This window comes from Artemia sp. Qi Xiang Cuo, chromosome 1 (assembly GCF_049724085.1).
Source record: "Artemia sp. Qi Xiang Cuo chromosome 1, ASM4972408v1, whole genome shotgun sequence".
Taxonomy (NCBI): Eukaryota; Metazoa; Arthropoda; class Branchiopoda; order Anostraca; family Artemiidae; genus Artemia; species Artemia sp. Qi Xiang Cuo.
Window position 1 is genome coordinate 57,759,376 of NC_142794.1, and position 16,126 is coordinate 57,775,501.

A 16,126-nucleotide genomic window follows, 5' to 3' on the forward strand; every position below is an offset into this window, starting at 1 on the left:
TATTGTTGTATGGGTGTAAGTTGTTTTCTTGTTTGTTATTTTTGTAGTCATGGCCCTTGATAGATGTAACATACATCTATCTATGTTTGTTTAATGGTATTGTGTGCTTTATTATGTTTTTGTTTTGTAATTTTGCGTTGTTATTGTTATGTAGGCTACTATACTTTGCTATGAGTGTTATATTCATGTGCTATTATTTTGTGTGATTTTCCATTTTTTGCCATGTCCCAAAGCGGCTTTTATTGCAATAAATATCTAAAATATCTATCTATACAGTTGTCTAACTGCTTGTAAAGCCACTACTGTCTAGGGGAACGCTCACTGTTTTTACTGAATTTTGAAAACTACCGTTGTGCAATTATGTTAATTGTGACCTAAATAACGTCACTGATCTGATAATGAATGATCCATTGACCTGGAAAAATTAACCTAGATAGCTTGGTCACCAGGGAAGCCTTTATCCCTAAAAGCAAATCGTTCTCAGCGTAAATTTACCCACAAAAAAATTAAAACCAGTTGTCCTATAAATAGGACAGTGGGCCGTAACGGGTTAAAAAAGAAGTGTTTTTACTGGTAGAAAAGTACAACAAATAATTTATTATTGCCTCAGTAATAACAAAACACACTAATTAAATAGGAAAAGGAAAAACAAGAAAACAATTATGACTAAAGCAATTGTACGGAATCAAAGGAAATTAACGAGTGAAGCCAAGAAAGTTACAAGGAACATTATGTGGCCAGTCGCAAACATCTAAAGATGGATTGAAATAAAGCCCGTCAGGACAATGTCGTAGCTCAGTCCGGCCATCCAAACAAACAAAGAATTCACTGCAGTTGTAAGGGCTGGGCACAAACTCATAGCCTAAAATAGAAACAACTTAAAATAAAACTGTTGCTTCAACGGCTCAGTTGGAAAACTAGATTAACTTAAGAAACTCCACAATAAATCATTTAGAATATGAGAAATAGTGACAAACACAATGGGGCTGCGTTGCGTCTAGACCAATGTAAAGTATAATTCACACGTATTTTCTCATAGAACCCCATAGAAAGGGGGTGCAATAGGTCAGAACAATTAAACATTCAGAAAAGGAACAATTTTTCACGAATTATTAATTAATTTCATTCAATTGTTGGCTAACAATTCTCAGAAATGTATTAGTTAGATAATTTTTTAGTTGGCTGATCTCCAAAATTCCTTATTTCTGGTATGTCCTTTTTTGAATTGGATTCTTGTTTTTAGTTCAAATTACTTGACATTTACTATCATACCCGTTGGCAACAGAGTAATTCTCACATGACAAAATTCCTAATGTATACAAAAACAGGGGAAAAGCGTGAAACATGGTTACTAATCACTTCCAGATTAAATACTAGCTGACAAATAACAGTTAGAAAAATTTTTAAACTCAACATGGCAAAATTCAACTTACTCGAGTCTATACCATCAACTCTAGATCGGAATTCCAGCATATACATCTAAAAGCACAAGGTATTCAATAAATTCCCACACCCTATACTTATTAACCTAGTCAAAAATCATAGAAAAACATAATTAATCCCCCAAAGCCAGCTCAAGCTAGGCAAAATTCTATTACACTACACATCTTTAAAGAAACTCTCCTTCTAACAATTTTCCTAGAAAATTCTTCCTGTTTAAAATTCCACTTTAAAATTCTCCCCCTAAGGATATCCTCCTTAGAGAATATCCCCAGAAGGTTTCCCCCTGCAGAAAAACCCGCGCGAAAAAATTTATGTCCGAAACCCCCCCCCCCATACAAGATTAAACACCCAAAGAGAAAGTATGACAAATAAAAGAGATAGAAAAATAAGTTATTTTCCAATATTCTAACTGTAGTCCAAAATATAGGCAGAATATATGGCATAGAGTCCTATACTATTTATGTGTACATTTTTGTTTCTTTAATTTTTTTTTCGGGTTTTTGGATGTTGAATTATCATATCAGGGTAAGACAAATGTTAAAGAAAATAATGGTTAAAAAATGAAACTAGAGGTAAAAAAGATGAAGTACAATGAGGGGGTAAAGTGGGAGGGGTGGTATGGTTAAGTGTGTCAAAAGATCCTAAAGGCTAGAGTTCATCCATTTTTAAATAAAGAGTCAAAGCAAAAATAAATATTTCATCTTAGGTAAAAAAAAAAGATTGGCAGGAAGCATAAATAAGCATCTTAGTTTTCAAGGTATAAATCAGTATTATTAAAATTAAAATTAGAAATAAAAAGGAAAAACCATGGGATGGATCAAAGTTTTGGATTGAAAATCATTATTTATAGAAGTAGCACCAAAACAAAAGTTAAACTAAAAGCTTTCATTTTAAATTTATTTATTATAATTTTGAAAAATAGGGTAATAAACTAAGAATTTTACATTTCATAAAGAAAATTTGAGGATCGTCTGGTTAGGCGCTTAAGGGGCGTTAGGGCTGTATATGATTAGTCTTTAAAAATAGGGTCAAACCAAAATAAAAATTTTATATTAGGTGAATAAATTTCACCTAAGCATGGATTTTAGCTTTCATGGTAGATTTAAGCATTATAAAAATCAAAATTTGAGGAAGAAAGGAAAAAATAAAAATCGAACGAGGGATTAAAGTTGTGGGGGACGGTTTAGTCAAAGGTTCGTAGGGGTTCCTTATCATCCATTTTTAAACAGAATTTCAGACCAAAAATAAATGTTTCATATTAGGTGAAAAAAAATATTGGAGGGGAATGAGTATCTTAGCCTTCATGGCATATTTGAGTAGTATTTAAAGTAAAAAATATAGAGTTAAAAACGAAAAACCTGAGGAGGGTTCAGAATTTTATGGAGCGGTCTGGTTTTGTCTTCTAATGTTTCTAAGGTTTTTTGTCTTCTGGTTTTGTCTTTAGGGTCCAGAGTACCAGGTACCATTAATTCTTTGAAAAACACAGTCAAAACAATAATTAAAGATCAATATTAGGTAAACAACAATATTTTGGAGAGAGGCACGGATAAGTGCTTTAAGTTTCGTGGTATATTTAAGTGTTATAAGAATTAAAATTATAGGTAAAAAAAAAATCATAGATGGATTTGTAGTGCTGGGGGATGGTCAGGTTAGGTGTGAAAAAAGGGGTCTAGATATCGTTATTTTTAAAACATATATTCAAATCAAAAATAAAAATTTTGTCTCAGGTAAATAAAATGTTAAAGGGAATTATGGATAAGCATCATGATATATTTAAGCATTATAAAAGTTAAGATTAGAGGAAGAAAAGGGTAAAATCATAGAAAGAATCAGAGTACTGGAAAACGGTCTAGTTACGTGTTCTAAGGGGTCTTGGGGCGAAACATCATTGATTTTGTAGGTAAATAACATGTTGGAGAGAAGGATGGATAAGTATTTTAGCTTTCATGCTGTATTTAAGTGTTAAAAATATTAAAATTAGTGGTAAAACGAAAAAAAAAACCGTAGGAGGATTACAGTGTTGGGGGATGGGCTGTTATGATGTCCATTAATTGTTTGCAAATAGAGTCAAACTAAAAATAAAAATTTCATATTAGGCGAATAAAATGTTGGACGGAAGCCTGGATAAGGATCTTAGTATTAGCTTTCATATTATTTTTCAGTGCTGAAAAAGTTAAAATTATAGGCAAAAAGAAGGAAAAATTATAGGAAGGGGGTCGAAGTATTGAGAATGGTCTGGTTAGGTATGCTAAGGGGTTTCGGGGGCCTTATATCACTAATTTCCTCTCAAATAAAGTAAAAACAAAAATTAAAATTCAATAGTAGGTGAATCAAATGCTGGAGGAAAGCATTGGCAAGCATTTCAACTTTCGCGTTACGTTTAAGTATTACACGAATTCAACATAGAGATAAAAGACAAGAATTAAATCATAAGAGGAGGAGTATCACGGAGGATGGTCTGGTTACATTATTATTATTATTGTTTTTGTTATTATTAATATTATCATTATTATTATCATTACTATTATTGTATTCTCAGTCTCTTCGTATTGAAGATATAATAGTAGAAACTTGGGAGAGGAGACGTTTAATAAAATTCACTATTTTGTATTTTTTCTTTTGTGCACGAAAAACCATCCATAGCTTCCCCTGGGATCATATCAAAATTTAAAACTGCTATTTTGTTCGAAGTTCGCGATAAGTCAAATAAGTAAGCCTTTGGGACTGAAATAACTTATGCCAGCCCCCCGGGAACACTGGCCCCAAGTATAGTAAATTACCGTTGTTCACGCATAGGTCTTAATAGAATGGAATTGTTTTCGAGCAGTTTGTTTTGATCTGCCATAACATCTACAACAATAAAGTTACAGTACTAATTACCGTTTAAGAATAAAAACTACCATAGATGAGAGTAGGGCGACCTTTCAAACCCTCTAAAAGGCTTGGATGTTGATCCTTTTTCCATTCTTTTGATTCTAGTTCATTTAATCCTGCAAAAAATTGATACCTAAATAAAACTTTTAAATAGAACAATAGTAAATTTCTTAGAAGTTGTTTTATAGTTTGTTGAAGAAATATTTGGAATTAAAGAGTCAACAAATGATTTACCAATTAATTTTCTATACTTTTAAAAGAAATATCTTTAAAAATAATAAAGCATGGATGCAAATTCAGTGAACTTCAGCCTAATGAAACTAGATTGATTTTTTAAAATATATTGATATTAATCCCTCGAAAACGGAGTAACATTGATTCCATAGCTCAAATGTCATAATAGTAAAAGAGGAACTGTTAAGACCTTATTTTGCTTCCAGTAAAGCAAATATAACACTTTGACCTCTAGCAGGGTCAAGGGGTTGGTAATCCCACGTAAAACAGTACCATGATTAAAAATAGGAATATGGAGGTCGACGCCAAATAATTTGAAATTTTGACCTTCCGACTTGTGTATTGTCATTGCAAATGCAGGTCGAAGCGGAAATTGAGGTCGCTGAACAGTACATCCAAGTAACCTAACCAATCGGGATTACAGAGAGAGTTTACAAAAGCTTGCAGAAAAAGGGTTTTGGCATGTTCAGGTCGAAAAGCGATACGATAAGTTGCTAATTGAAGCCACGTTAAATGTGAATGACTTAAAAAAGATGTTTGAAGTGGTATATCGACTGTTCATCCTGATATTCTAGTTGGATAACAAAAATAGGCTGGCAAAGGGCTCCTCACGATGGTCGGTATTTTTAAATTGACAAAAGTTGTACTATGCTGTCTTACAACCCTTTCGTTTGACGGAAGACTATGGTCAGCATTAAGAGTAAGGACAGTGCATACCTCATTACGAGCAGAAGGGTTAAACCGTCTATAATCGACACCGTTTCGCACAGTGAAAATGAGCTGCATGTTTAGAGGTTGATGTTTCAGTGACCAGCACGTTGATTCACATCAACCAATCTTTGGCATACTTGTTTGTGTCTCGTAATACTTCTTCCAAGAGATCAATTAAGTTACAAGAGACCCCGTAATTTAAAGGATGTGCGAGGCGTTCTTCAGCAGCTTCATCGATGACACAAATACATTTGGCCATACGATGATGGTTCCAAATCACTTTCAGTGGTTTGTGATGGATGTCCCACTAAAATGATTTTGTGATAAACTTGCCCAGCTACTTTAAAGCAAAGAACATTATCACTATTGATGGTCCAATCATCACTTAAGTTGAATGAAGCTAAATCGAAATACGAATTCAAGTTTTGGATTTGTTTTCGGAACTCTTTAGGGAGCAAGTGACGTCCTATAAATAGGCAAACCATTGTATTTGAAAATTGTGGAGGTGGCAATGTAATTCGACCATGCAAGCAGCAATCTCCAAATGAAATATCTTTTGTTTGCTACTCTTTTCTCGGGAAAACGAGGGCTCTAAAGTGAATGCATGCAATGTTGAAGGGTCCCAATGACTTATAAGTAACACATACGTAGTTTACAGCATCTTTGTTGGTTTGGGCTGGGTTTTGTGCCACAGCTTGTTGGTGTCAAAGATCATCATGACATTGTTCTTCCAGCTTAATATTTCATTCTTCTTCATTCTCATTTTTGATTCGTTCTGAATTAGAATGTCTCTCTAAACGCACAATTCCATCTTCTTCACTTTCATTTTTGACTTGTTCTGATACTCGCTGTCACCTGTCTTCTAACCGCAATCATCTTTGTTCTTCATTTTCCTTTCTAATTCATCTCGATCCTTGTTGTTGCAAGTCTTCTAGCAAAATTTTTCTTCCTCTTCTATTTTGGATTTTATTATTTCATACAATTTGTCAATGCCCTTTGCATTGGCTGCCCGTATTGGTCTAGCAAAGGCAATAGATTATCATCCATTGTGAATTAACGTTATTTTTACAGTTCTCTCGGACTTATTACGTTTGATACTTCAGGTGGTTTGACTGTTTTTTTTTTCCAATTAATCATTATTTATAAAAATTGTAAATTTGCGTTTTTGGATCGTCCTCTTGTCATGTTTTCTTATAGTTGTAATACTGCTTAGAGAGCCTCTCAAGATAAAGTGAGACTTCTTCTCACAGAAAATTAGTCATTTGCCATGAATGAAGTTATTGGAATTATATATTATGGTCTGACTAATAATTAACATAACTAATGGCTATAACAAGTATCAAGAATTGTTATATTAGTAATTGACATCACTACAATGCTGATGCATATAAATACAACGTTTCTCATATGATTTTTTTTTTTTTTTGAAGATTAAGACTCTTAACGAATTTTCTCATACTAATGACCTAACTAGATCTTTTTTCAAGCCAAAATATGTCAGGAGGCCGATTTCCCAAAAGAAATATGGAGCCGTTTTCGAGAAAATTTTTTACACATACATAAATAAATATACAATTATTGTTTTTTTAAGGAAATAAGATATACATACATATATATAAATAAATATATATATATATATATATATATATATATATATATATATATATATATATATATATATATATATATATATATATATATATATATATATATATATATATATATATATATATATATATATATATATATATATATATATATATATATATATATATATATATATATATATATATATATATATATATATATATATATATATATATATATATATTTATTTATTTATTTATTTATATGTTTATACATAAATATGTATATATATATATATTTATATACATGTACGAATATATATAAATTACCTAAGATGTCTCTGCACATGTCTGATAAATTAGGAGTAGTGGCCATTACTGGTGTTCCAGTAGTGAAAATTAGTGTTTCTGTGGTGTGAGAAACATGGCTTGAGATAGTACTGGAAATAATTGAAGTAATTTCAGTTGTGGGCCTCTCGTTGCAGTTGTAGTAAGCATTCAACTTCTGAACATCCAATGGACTCATATCAGCTCTTTGCCCGATAGGAATCGTCTCATCTAAAAAACAGAAAGTTTTAGAAAAAATTGTTAATGAAAATGAAGCACATAGGAAGATAAGATCGTTCAGAATTGAAGTTATGTAATCGCAAAAAATTCCTACTCAACCTTACACTTTGAAGTGAGTACTCACGATGAAAAATACAAATGATGTGTTTAAGGGCAATAATTTCTAATGAAAATAAGTTTTGACTAGCCTTGATTTTTGTCGCAGCATATTACCTGTATTTACAACCGCTTTATTCTTTTTGAATGGACAGTTATATATTAACTCTTCTCAAACTCAAAATTCAATACCATCTAACCTGCAGGCCTAATAATATAGATAATACCTGTTAATATATATTTTGCACTGACGGCCTTATTATTCAGTTTTTTTTTTACTTCTATTTATGTTTTACGCTGAATAGAGGGAGGGCATATTGGTAAAATGCTGCAAGAAATATCATGGCTAGTCGAAACTCACTTTAATTCTCATCTTCAACTTCTTTTCCAGATGTGTAATATCAGGGGTATTGTTCCCAACAGTTTCCTAAAAGGAATTATAACACCTATTACAAAGAAAAGGGAAGAGCCCAGTGATTGTAAATCTTACAGACCTATCAGCGTATCGTGCATTTTGAGTAAAATATTTGGATATACTATTTTTCCCGAGCTAGACACTTTACTCTTTGGAGATAACCAGCTTAGATTCCAAAAAGGTGTTGGTTGCCCAGAGGCACATAGATTACTAGTAAACGTGGTAATGGGTTCAGAGAGTACAAAGTCAGCTCCTTATGTGTGCACCGTTGATTAATCGAAAGCATTCGATAGCATTAATCACATGTAAACTCTGAACGCTCTCTTGCGCAGCGGCGTAAGTGTGAGTAACGTCAAAACTATAAAATTCTAGTACGCAAATCCGACAGTATCTGCCAAAGGGAGAGGTACAGTTTCAAAAGCAATTAAAATCAAAAAAGGCGTGAGGCAAGGCAATGTTATTAGTCTTGTCATTTTCCAACATGCCTTCTCTAAGTCTAAGCCACCTCCCTTTATCTCTTCTAATTCACGGTCCCGACTTGTCTTATATAGTTTACGCCAATGATGTTCTTCTTTTCAGCAAATCAAAGGCAGACTTGCAAGATAACCTGAATAGCCTGCAAAGCGATTTTCGGTCGATTGGACTTTTTATTAACGTTGAAAAGTGTGAGTTTCTAAATTTCAACACGGCTAAGAGTGATAGTGTTTCGTTTGAAAATCATTCAGTCCCCGCTGTGTCAGGATTGAAATACCTCTTGTTAAAGATTTCTGAACCGCTCCACAAAACCAGAAAAAAACATTATGAAGCAGACAATCACCGCCATAATAGGTGCTTACGGGATTGTTGTTCTAAATCAAGGGCGATACTCCAGGCAATCGGTTGCTTCAATCTATCGTTTAGTGGGCCAACCTCACGTTATTTACCGCACCAGTGCGTCTGATCTAATTGCCGAGATTGATATAGATAAAATTAATAAGTGCTATTTTAGATGTGGAAAGTTTCTATTGTTTATTCCTAAGCAACACCGAAGTTCCCGTCTCGAAAGATTTGTCAAAGATTGAACCCAGTCAAAGATTGGTCGATAATCCGTAAAAAGTATGTGATAAAAGCGATACTGAATAGGCGGAGTTTCTCTCAAATAATAACTTAAGTTTTTCTTTTTATTGGTGTGTTTAGTTTTTTTCTTTTATTTTTCCTTGTTCCACTATAATGTTTTGTAGATGAAGGGTAAATAAATCATTATTATTATTATTATTATTATGAAATAACACTACGAGCCAAAACTACAAGATTACAAAAAAAATCTCTTCTGTGCGAGGGTCTCATTGAGAAAATAAATCCATCGAGTAGAGTGAGTCTTTATTGGTACATACCACTTTTCTCCTATAACCAACCTTGTATAGAAGCAATTGCCAACCTATATAGCTTACAACACTTGCTGTAGGAGATGTGGGGGCTAAGTCATCTCCAGAGGTTTAGTTATTTAACTTCATCAACTATTTTCACTAAAGAGGGCTATTCCGAAATTTTGATCAGATGTCTTAGAGGGAGGGTAGCTAAAGAGGAATGGGAGGGGTACTAGTTGCCCTCCAACCCCTTTTTAACATCTTCTTCAACATGCTATGAAAGTTTAGACTGAATACCCTCTGCTAACTTGTGATACTGCATATACACCTTTTTGACAAACTGGATACACTTAGTATCCTTAGATTTAGTGTAACATGACCCTCAACATTCCCTGAAGTTTGATCTTAATACCCTTAGCCTCTTCAAACACACCAAATTTCTCCTTTTTCCTAATAATAAGTACTGCAGACAAAAAAGGGTGAAATATGTAATTTATAATCCTTACCCTGGGGCTATGGGGGCTACTGCATCTCTGGAGGCATAGTTACAAGACCTTTTGACTGTTTTGAACAAAATCGTTTTTTTTTAAGTTTTGATCAGTGATGAGGGGAGGGATCATCTAAAAAGGACAAGGAGGCCTGGTTACCCACGGATAGCTCTTCAACATCACCTGAAATTTTCAATGTATTACCCTCACCGTTCCTTAGATATTGATGATACCTCCTTCTGGCAATCAGCACGTACACAGTGTGTTGTATTGTATTCATCGTCTCTCTCCAAAGCTGTGGGAGATTATGTCACCCCTATTCGCATGGTTATTTGAGCTATTGACTATTTTCAACAATATATCTGTTTCAAAATTTTGATCAAATATTTTTGGAGAGATTGCACAAAAATGGCATGGGAGGGAGTTGATAGCCTTTTAACCACTCTTCAACGTTCTACACCAGCATACCCTAAAAGTTTCAACTCAATACCCTCATCCGTCCTTAAAATATTGCAGATCCTCCTTTTTGATAAACTGAATGCACATAGTGCCTTTTGATTTAGCATAATATACACCTTGAGATTCTCCAAGGTTTCACCTTAATGCCCTTAGCCTTTCTGGCTACATCAAGAATCAGAAATTTCCCTTTTCCAAATGATAAATACTGCATGTAAACTATGGGCAAACTGCATAATATAAAATCCTTGCCCCAGGGCTATTGGGGCATGGTATCCTGGAAGCATAGTTATTAGACCTTTAGACTAGTTTGAGAAAAAATGACAATTCCAAAATTTAGATCAGTTTTGACCAGAGGGGCAGCTAAAAATAGCAAGGGAGTGTGGTTATCCTAATAGCTCTCTTCAAGGTCTCCTCAACATACCTTAGAATTTTCAGCTTAATACCCTTAGTCCCTCAGTCGAGTGCTTTGGTGTTCGACACCTTTCTCAATGTTTCCTTGACGCTTCACCTTAACACCCTAAGCCTTTTTTGACAACCAGGATCAAACATGCCTTCTTTTTCAATGAAAATCCTTATATTTTATGAACGCATAACTTTTAGTCTTTGCCCAGAGACCGAGGGAAGGTATGTCAGCCCTGGAGGCAAATTTATTAGATTTTTGAACGATTTTGAAAAACACAGCTATCCCAAAATTTTGATCTGATGCATTTGGGGGAAAAAGAGCGTCGAAGGGAGCTGGTTGCCCTTTGATCAATTTTGACTCTAAACAAGGGCACTAAAAAATTCGATTTCTAATCAAAGTTTATACAACCACCCCTTCTACACAAACATTTTATGTTGAGATTAAGCAACCTGTATAAATTACAGCCCTTGCCCCAGGAGGCGGGGGGGGGTAAACCCCGGAAGCGAAGTTATTTTGCCTTTTGAATATTTTGAACTAGATGGCTTTCTCAAAATTTTGCTTGGATACATTTGGGGGAAAAGGACATGAGAGGGGTTGCTCTTTGGTCCCTTCAGATCCCCTAATGAGGCCCCTTCAAAATTTATATCACCACACCTTTCAAAAAAACTTCTTGTTTAGGGTGGTAGACTAGGAAAAATTTATCGGCATTCTGATAGTTTGCATTTTCTGGAGTTTTGACCTTCTTTGGAAAAAATTTCCTGTTCCTTGGTAAAAATGGCAAAAGTGCCACTTTGCTGTGGCATCATCTTCTATTATACTTTAAAAGAGCACTAGATATGGCAGTTTCCTTTCAATAAAGCCCTCTCCAAACATTCTACGACCAGTAATCCGGCACGATCACCCCTGGAATGACATCAGTGGGAGACATCAGTGTTTAGTATGCAAAAAAATAATTGTTTTTTGTTATTCAAGGTGAGGGGCTGTGATTCTCCTGTACATAGTTTTCGACCAATCTTTCCAATGATTCTATTTTCGTTTCGATCAGACATCCTTTTCAAGGGGTCAAAGGCTCTTTTTCAAAAATTGCATAAAACTGAAGTTGTAAAACTTTTTAGTATTTAAATGAACCTAAATAATGGTTATCATTCGTGAATCTGCTTCAAATGACAATCACAAGACAGTGTCTTTTCAAAACACGCTATAAACTCACCGCTACTATGGGGTACGACTGGTTCTAAACTAGGTTGTACATTAAAAATTTATTTAATTAGGAAAATCATAAATATTCCATATTTGTATCAAACAGTTCGTGGTAACGAACTGTAAGTAGGCCTAAGGAATGACCCTGCTAAATGATAACCGAAACTCTAAAAAACAGAATTTTGATACCAATAGGTGCATCAAAAGAATCAAATTTTAATTCTGATTTCAAAAATATAAGCTTCTTCAAGTTTGATTATAACCATCAAAAGTTACGCGCCTGAGAAAATTTGGCTGATTTTCGAAAAAATGGGGAAAGACCCCCTAACAGCGATAGAAACTTAATTAAAATAACACCATCAGGTTCATTATATCCTAGAATCCAACTGCACAGCTTTCAGGCTCCTATCTCAAAAAATGTGGTATTTTGCATTTTTTTCACGAAGAAAGATCACAGGTTCGTTGTTATTTGTTTTTTTTTTTTTTCCCAGGGGTAATCGTATTTGCCCAGTGGTCCTAGAAAATCATAAGAGGGCTCATTCGAACTGCAATTAAAATTTATAGTGCCCTTTTTAAGTGACCAAAAAAAAGGGAGGGCAACTAGGCCCCCTCCCACGCTCATTTTTTTCTCATATTCACTCAATTAAAATTTTGAGATAGCCATTGTGTTTAGCATAGTCGAAAACCTAATAAATATGTCTTTTACGATGACTTAATCCCCCACAGTTCCCAGGGTAAGGGCTGCAAGTTATTAACTTTGCCCATTGCTTACATATTGTATTGTCTATTTGGAAGTATACAGACATTTTCAGGAAGAATTTTTTTGTGGTGGGGGGGGGAGGGGGGCTGGAGAAGGGGGTTACTCGGGAGAATCTTTCCGTGGAGGATGTTTCTTTGGGGTAAGGGACATTTCTATGAAGGGGGCGCCGGATTTCCAAGCATTATTTAAAAAACGATCAGAAATTAAATTAAAAACAACAAGTACTTTCAACTGAAAGTAAGAAGCAACATTAGAACTTAAAACGAACAGAAATTATTACGTATATGAGGGGGTTCTCATCAAAGTCAATAATTCGCTGTTTACGCTACAGTTTTTTTTGTGCTTTCAAAAGAGCTATCTATTCTAATTAAACGGCCTTTGTGATTCAGGGGTTTGTGAATTAAAAAATTTTTTTAACTTTTAACGTAAAGAGCGAGGTATTGAATAAGGGGAGAACCCCATCATATATTTAATAAAATATACTTAATAAAAAAAAAACAATAAAAAAAAAACAAGCGATGCGGCTCAATAGTAATCCAAACTTTAAAAAACGGAGCTTTGATGTCAATAAATTTATAAAAATAATGGTCTTATAATGCTGATTATAAATATATGAATTTTATTAAGTTTAGTATTACTCATCAAAGGCTACGAGCCTCAGAAAACTCACCTGATTTTTTAAAGAGGGGGAAACATCCCCTAAAAGTGAAAATTTTTTAATGAAAATCACACCGTCAGATTCAGCGTATCAGAAAACCCTATAACATAGGTTTCAAGCTCATATCTGCAAAAATCTGCAACTTCGTATTTTTTGCCAGAAGAAAAATATACGAATATAGAAGTTCGTTACGTAAGTTAATTTTTAAATTACGTCAGAACCAAATTTAGAGACAGCCATTTAGCAAAAGAAAAGTAAAATTTTTTTAGAAATTTTATTTACTTATTCAATGACGGCGAGCCAAAATAAAAGCTGCATTAACTAAAAAACGATCAGAAATTAAATAAAAAAAACAAGTTTTTTAAACTGAAAGTAAGGAGCAACATTAAAACTTAAAACGAACAGAAATTATTCCGTATATGAAAGGGGCTGTCCCCTCCTCAACGCCTCGCTCTTTACGCTAAAGTTTGACTCTGTCTCACAACTTTATTTTTTAAAACAATAAAAAACTTTAGCGTAAAGAGCGAGGCGTTGAGGAGGGGACAGCCCCTTTCATATACGGAATAATTTCTGTTCGTTTTAAGTTTTAATGTCGCTCCTTACTTTCAGTTTAAAAAACTTGTTTTTTTATTTAATCTGGGTAAAAAACGAAGCTCGTCGTAGAACCACGGTACCTTTATGTTTGAATGGTTCCACCGCGCATTATTATTACCTTTGAAACTGTGAAGCTCAAAGTGTAATTTTTCAATAACTTTCTAGTTATTGGACCTTTCCTAGAGGAAAGGTTCATCTAGTGAACCTTTCCAATTGTTCCTAGATGATGATTTCTCTCTCTTCAAGGTATTAAATAAAAAAAAAACAAGTTTTTTTTAACTGAAAGTAAGGAGCGACATTAAAACTTAAAACGAACAGAAATTATTCCGTATATGAAAGGGGCTGTCCCCTCCTCATAGCCTCGCTCTTTACGCTATACTAAATTTGATATACTAAATTTGATGTTGTAACCATCATCCAGATCATTCGCCTTTTGGAAGGTTATTTCCCTTTTTGAATATTTGCTAAATTTTTTGCTTGTTATTTATTTGCTTGCAATATTTGCTTGTTATTTTTGGTGTGTAGCCTTATGATACAAAAATTTTAAACAAAGATATCGCCATAACAAACCAATTACATTAATGTAAATATTTTCACGAAAACTCCTTTTCATAGGTTTTCTGCTGCCATTAGCACGAGTCACTCCTTACTCACTATTTGTTATCGTTACCTGCTTTACAGAGGGTCAAGAAAAGTTTAAAACATGGGCTTTTGAGAGCAGAGCTTGTCAGAAGCTGCTCCCCTAAAACGACTGGCGAAATTCCTCAGTTTGAGCTACGCAAAAAATGATGTTCTCTCGGTATATTCCTCAAAAAGGAAAAATCTTGTTCCAATATCCAAATAAGAAACTTTGTTTTGTCCATGTTCAGGCTACAAGGAAAATTGTCCGGAAAGGGTGAAGTTGCAACCTTGTTTAGAAAGGAACCAGAATATGCTAGATCATAAATATGTACAACAGAAATAATGCTCATAAATTCATAGCAATCAAACTGTCCATGTTTATCAACAAAAAGAAAAGATCCTTGTCAATAGAAAATAAAATTGAAGAAACAAAATTTTTTAGTATTGTGTTTGCATCCAGAGACAAATTAAATTTGTCCTTTAAAAGTTCATTTATTATCATCTGGAAATCTAAATAATTTTGGAAAGGGGTAAAAATCCAAAAAAATCCTTTTTGGTTCTCCTTAAAAGATAAATTGATGAAAGTTACCCAAATCAATTCAAAACTTTTGGATGCTTCATAGTGGAGGTTTCAACCCACCACCTACGAAGATCCTAATTTTTTTAATTTTCCCACTTCAGAACGGTGGTGGGCATCTTGGACACATCTAAAATTGAAAAATTAAACAAAATTCTCTCTCTCTCTCTATCTCTCTCCCTCCCCCCCCTCTCTCTCTCTGTGTTCATTTCTACTTTTTTCTTGAAAATCTGTATTTAAATATTGGGAGAAAATGGGCTTACCTGGAATCGGTACTATCGTTTTAGTTCCATTTTTTGCACGAAACTGCGAGCTACCATGCATTACAGAGGCATAATCGTAAGGAAGGCCTAAATTTGTAACTTGTTCCACACTGAAAGTTCGAATAAAACATTATTGCATTTACTCCAGAAAATAGAAATCTGAGGATTAACCTTCTAAAAAGGAGAGTTTTTGTGTGGAAAACTGAATGCATTTCCAGGCGGCTGTAAATAGGAAAAACCAAATACGAAAGAAATAATGATTCTCTAGAATTTAAATTCTCTAGAATTTAAATTCTCTAGAATTTTAAAGAAATAAATTCTCTAGAATTTAAATTCATCAACACTGCTTTAAACAATTTTTTACTTTCAAAGCCCCTAATTTAGTCTCAAATTCTGAAATTCATAAGGCGGTTTCCTAGAAATAAGCATTAAAAGAAAATTAGTTTAGCTATGAAATAGCATCACATCTTTCGAATACATCCTGGTACGACTTCACTTTCTTTTTCTAAGATTTTACTTTATTTGATATATGTTGAAACTTAGGGAAGAAATGAAAAGCATATGTTTTTACCGTTTGGTTTAGATAATACTCCAGGCACCAGATAATGACAGCCAAACACAATACTTTAGTCTTGTACTTTCACCCTCTAAAATGTTTCCAAAATTCAAACAATAGAAGCATAAATTCTAATATTCTCATTTATACTGTTGGTCAACATCATGCAGTATCAAGTTTCCAAAGCATGAAGATTTTCAACTTTGAATTTTTTTATTTCCCACATATTATTTTCGTAAATCATAAGAAAATCTGTATCTGGAACACTTTTAAAG

At 33.7% G+C, this 16,126-nt stretch overlaps 1 protein-coding gene across 1 annotated transcript in view; it reads right to left on the reverse strand.

Annotated features, from left to right (window-relative positions):
* Positions 1-582: 582 nt before the first annotated feature.
* Positions 583-16,126, reverse strand: part of LOC148956515 (hatching enzyme 1.2-like) — a 123,277-nt gene continuing 107,733 nt past the window's right edge. Inside the window, exons 7-9 of the mRNA XM_089108455.1 lie at positions 15,296-15,405; positions 7,179-7,406; positions 583-862 (exon numbers count right to left, since the gene is read on the reverse strand). Coding sequence (XP_088964581.1) covers positions 696-862; positions 7,179-7,406; positions 15,296-15,405 — 505 coding nt within the window. The 3' untranslated portion in view covers positions 583-695. The remainder of the gene's footprint in view (positions 863-7,178; positions 7,407-15,295; positions 15,406-16,126) is intronic.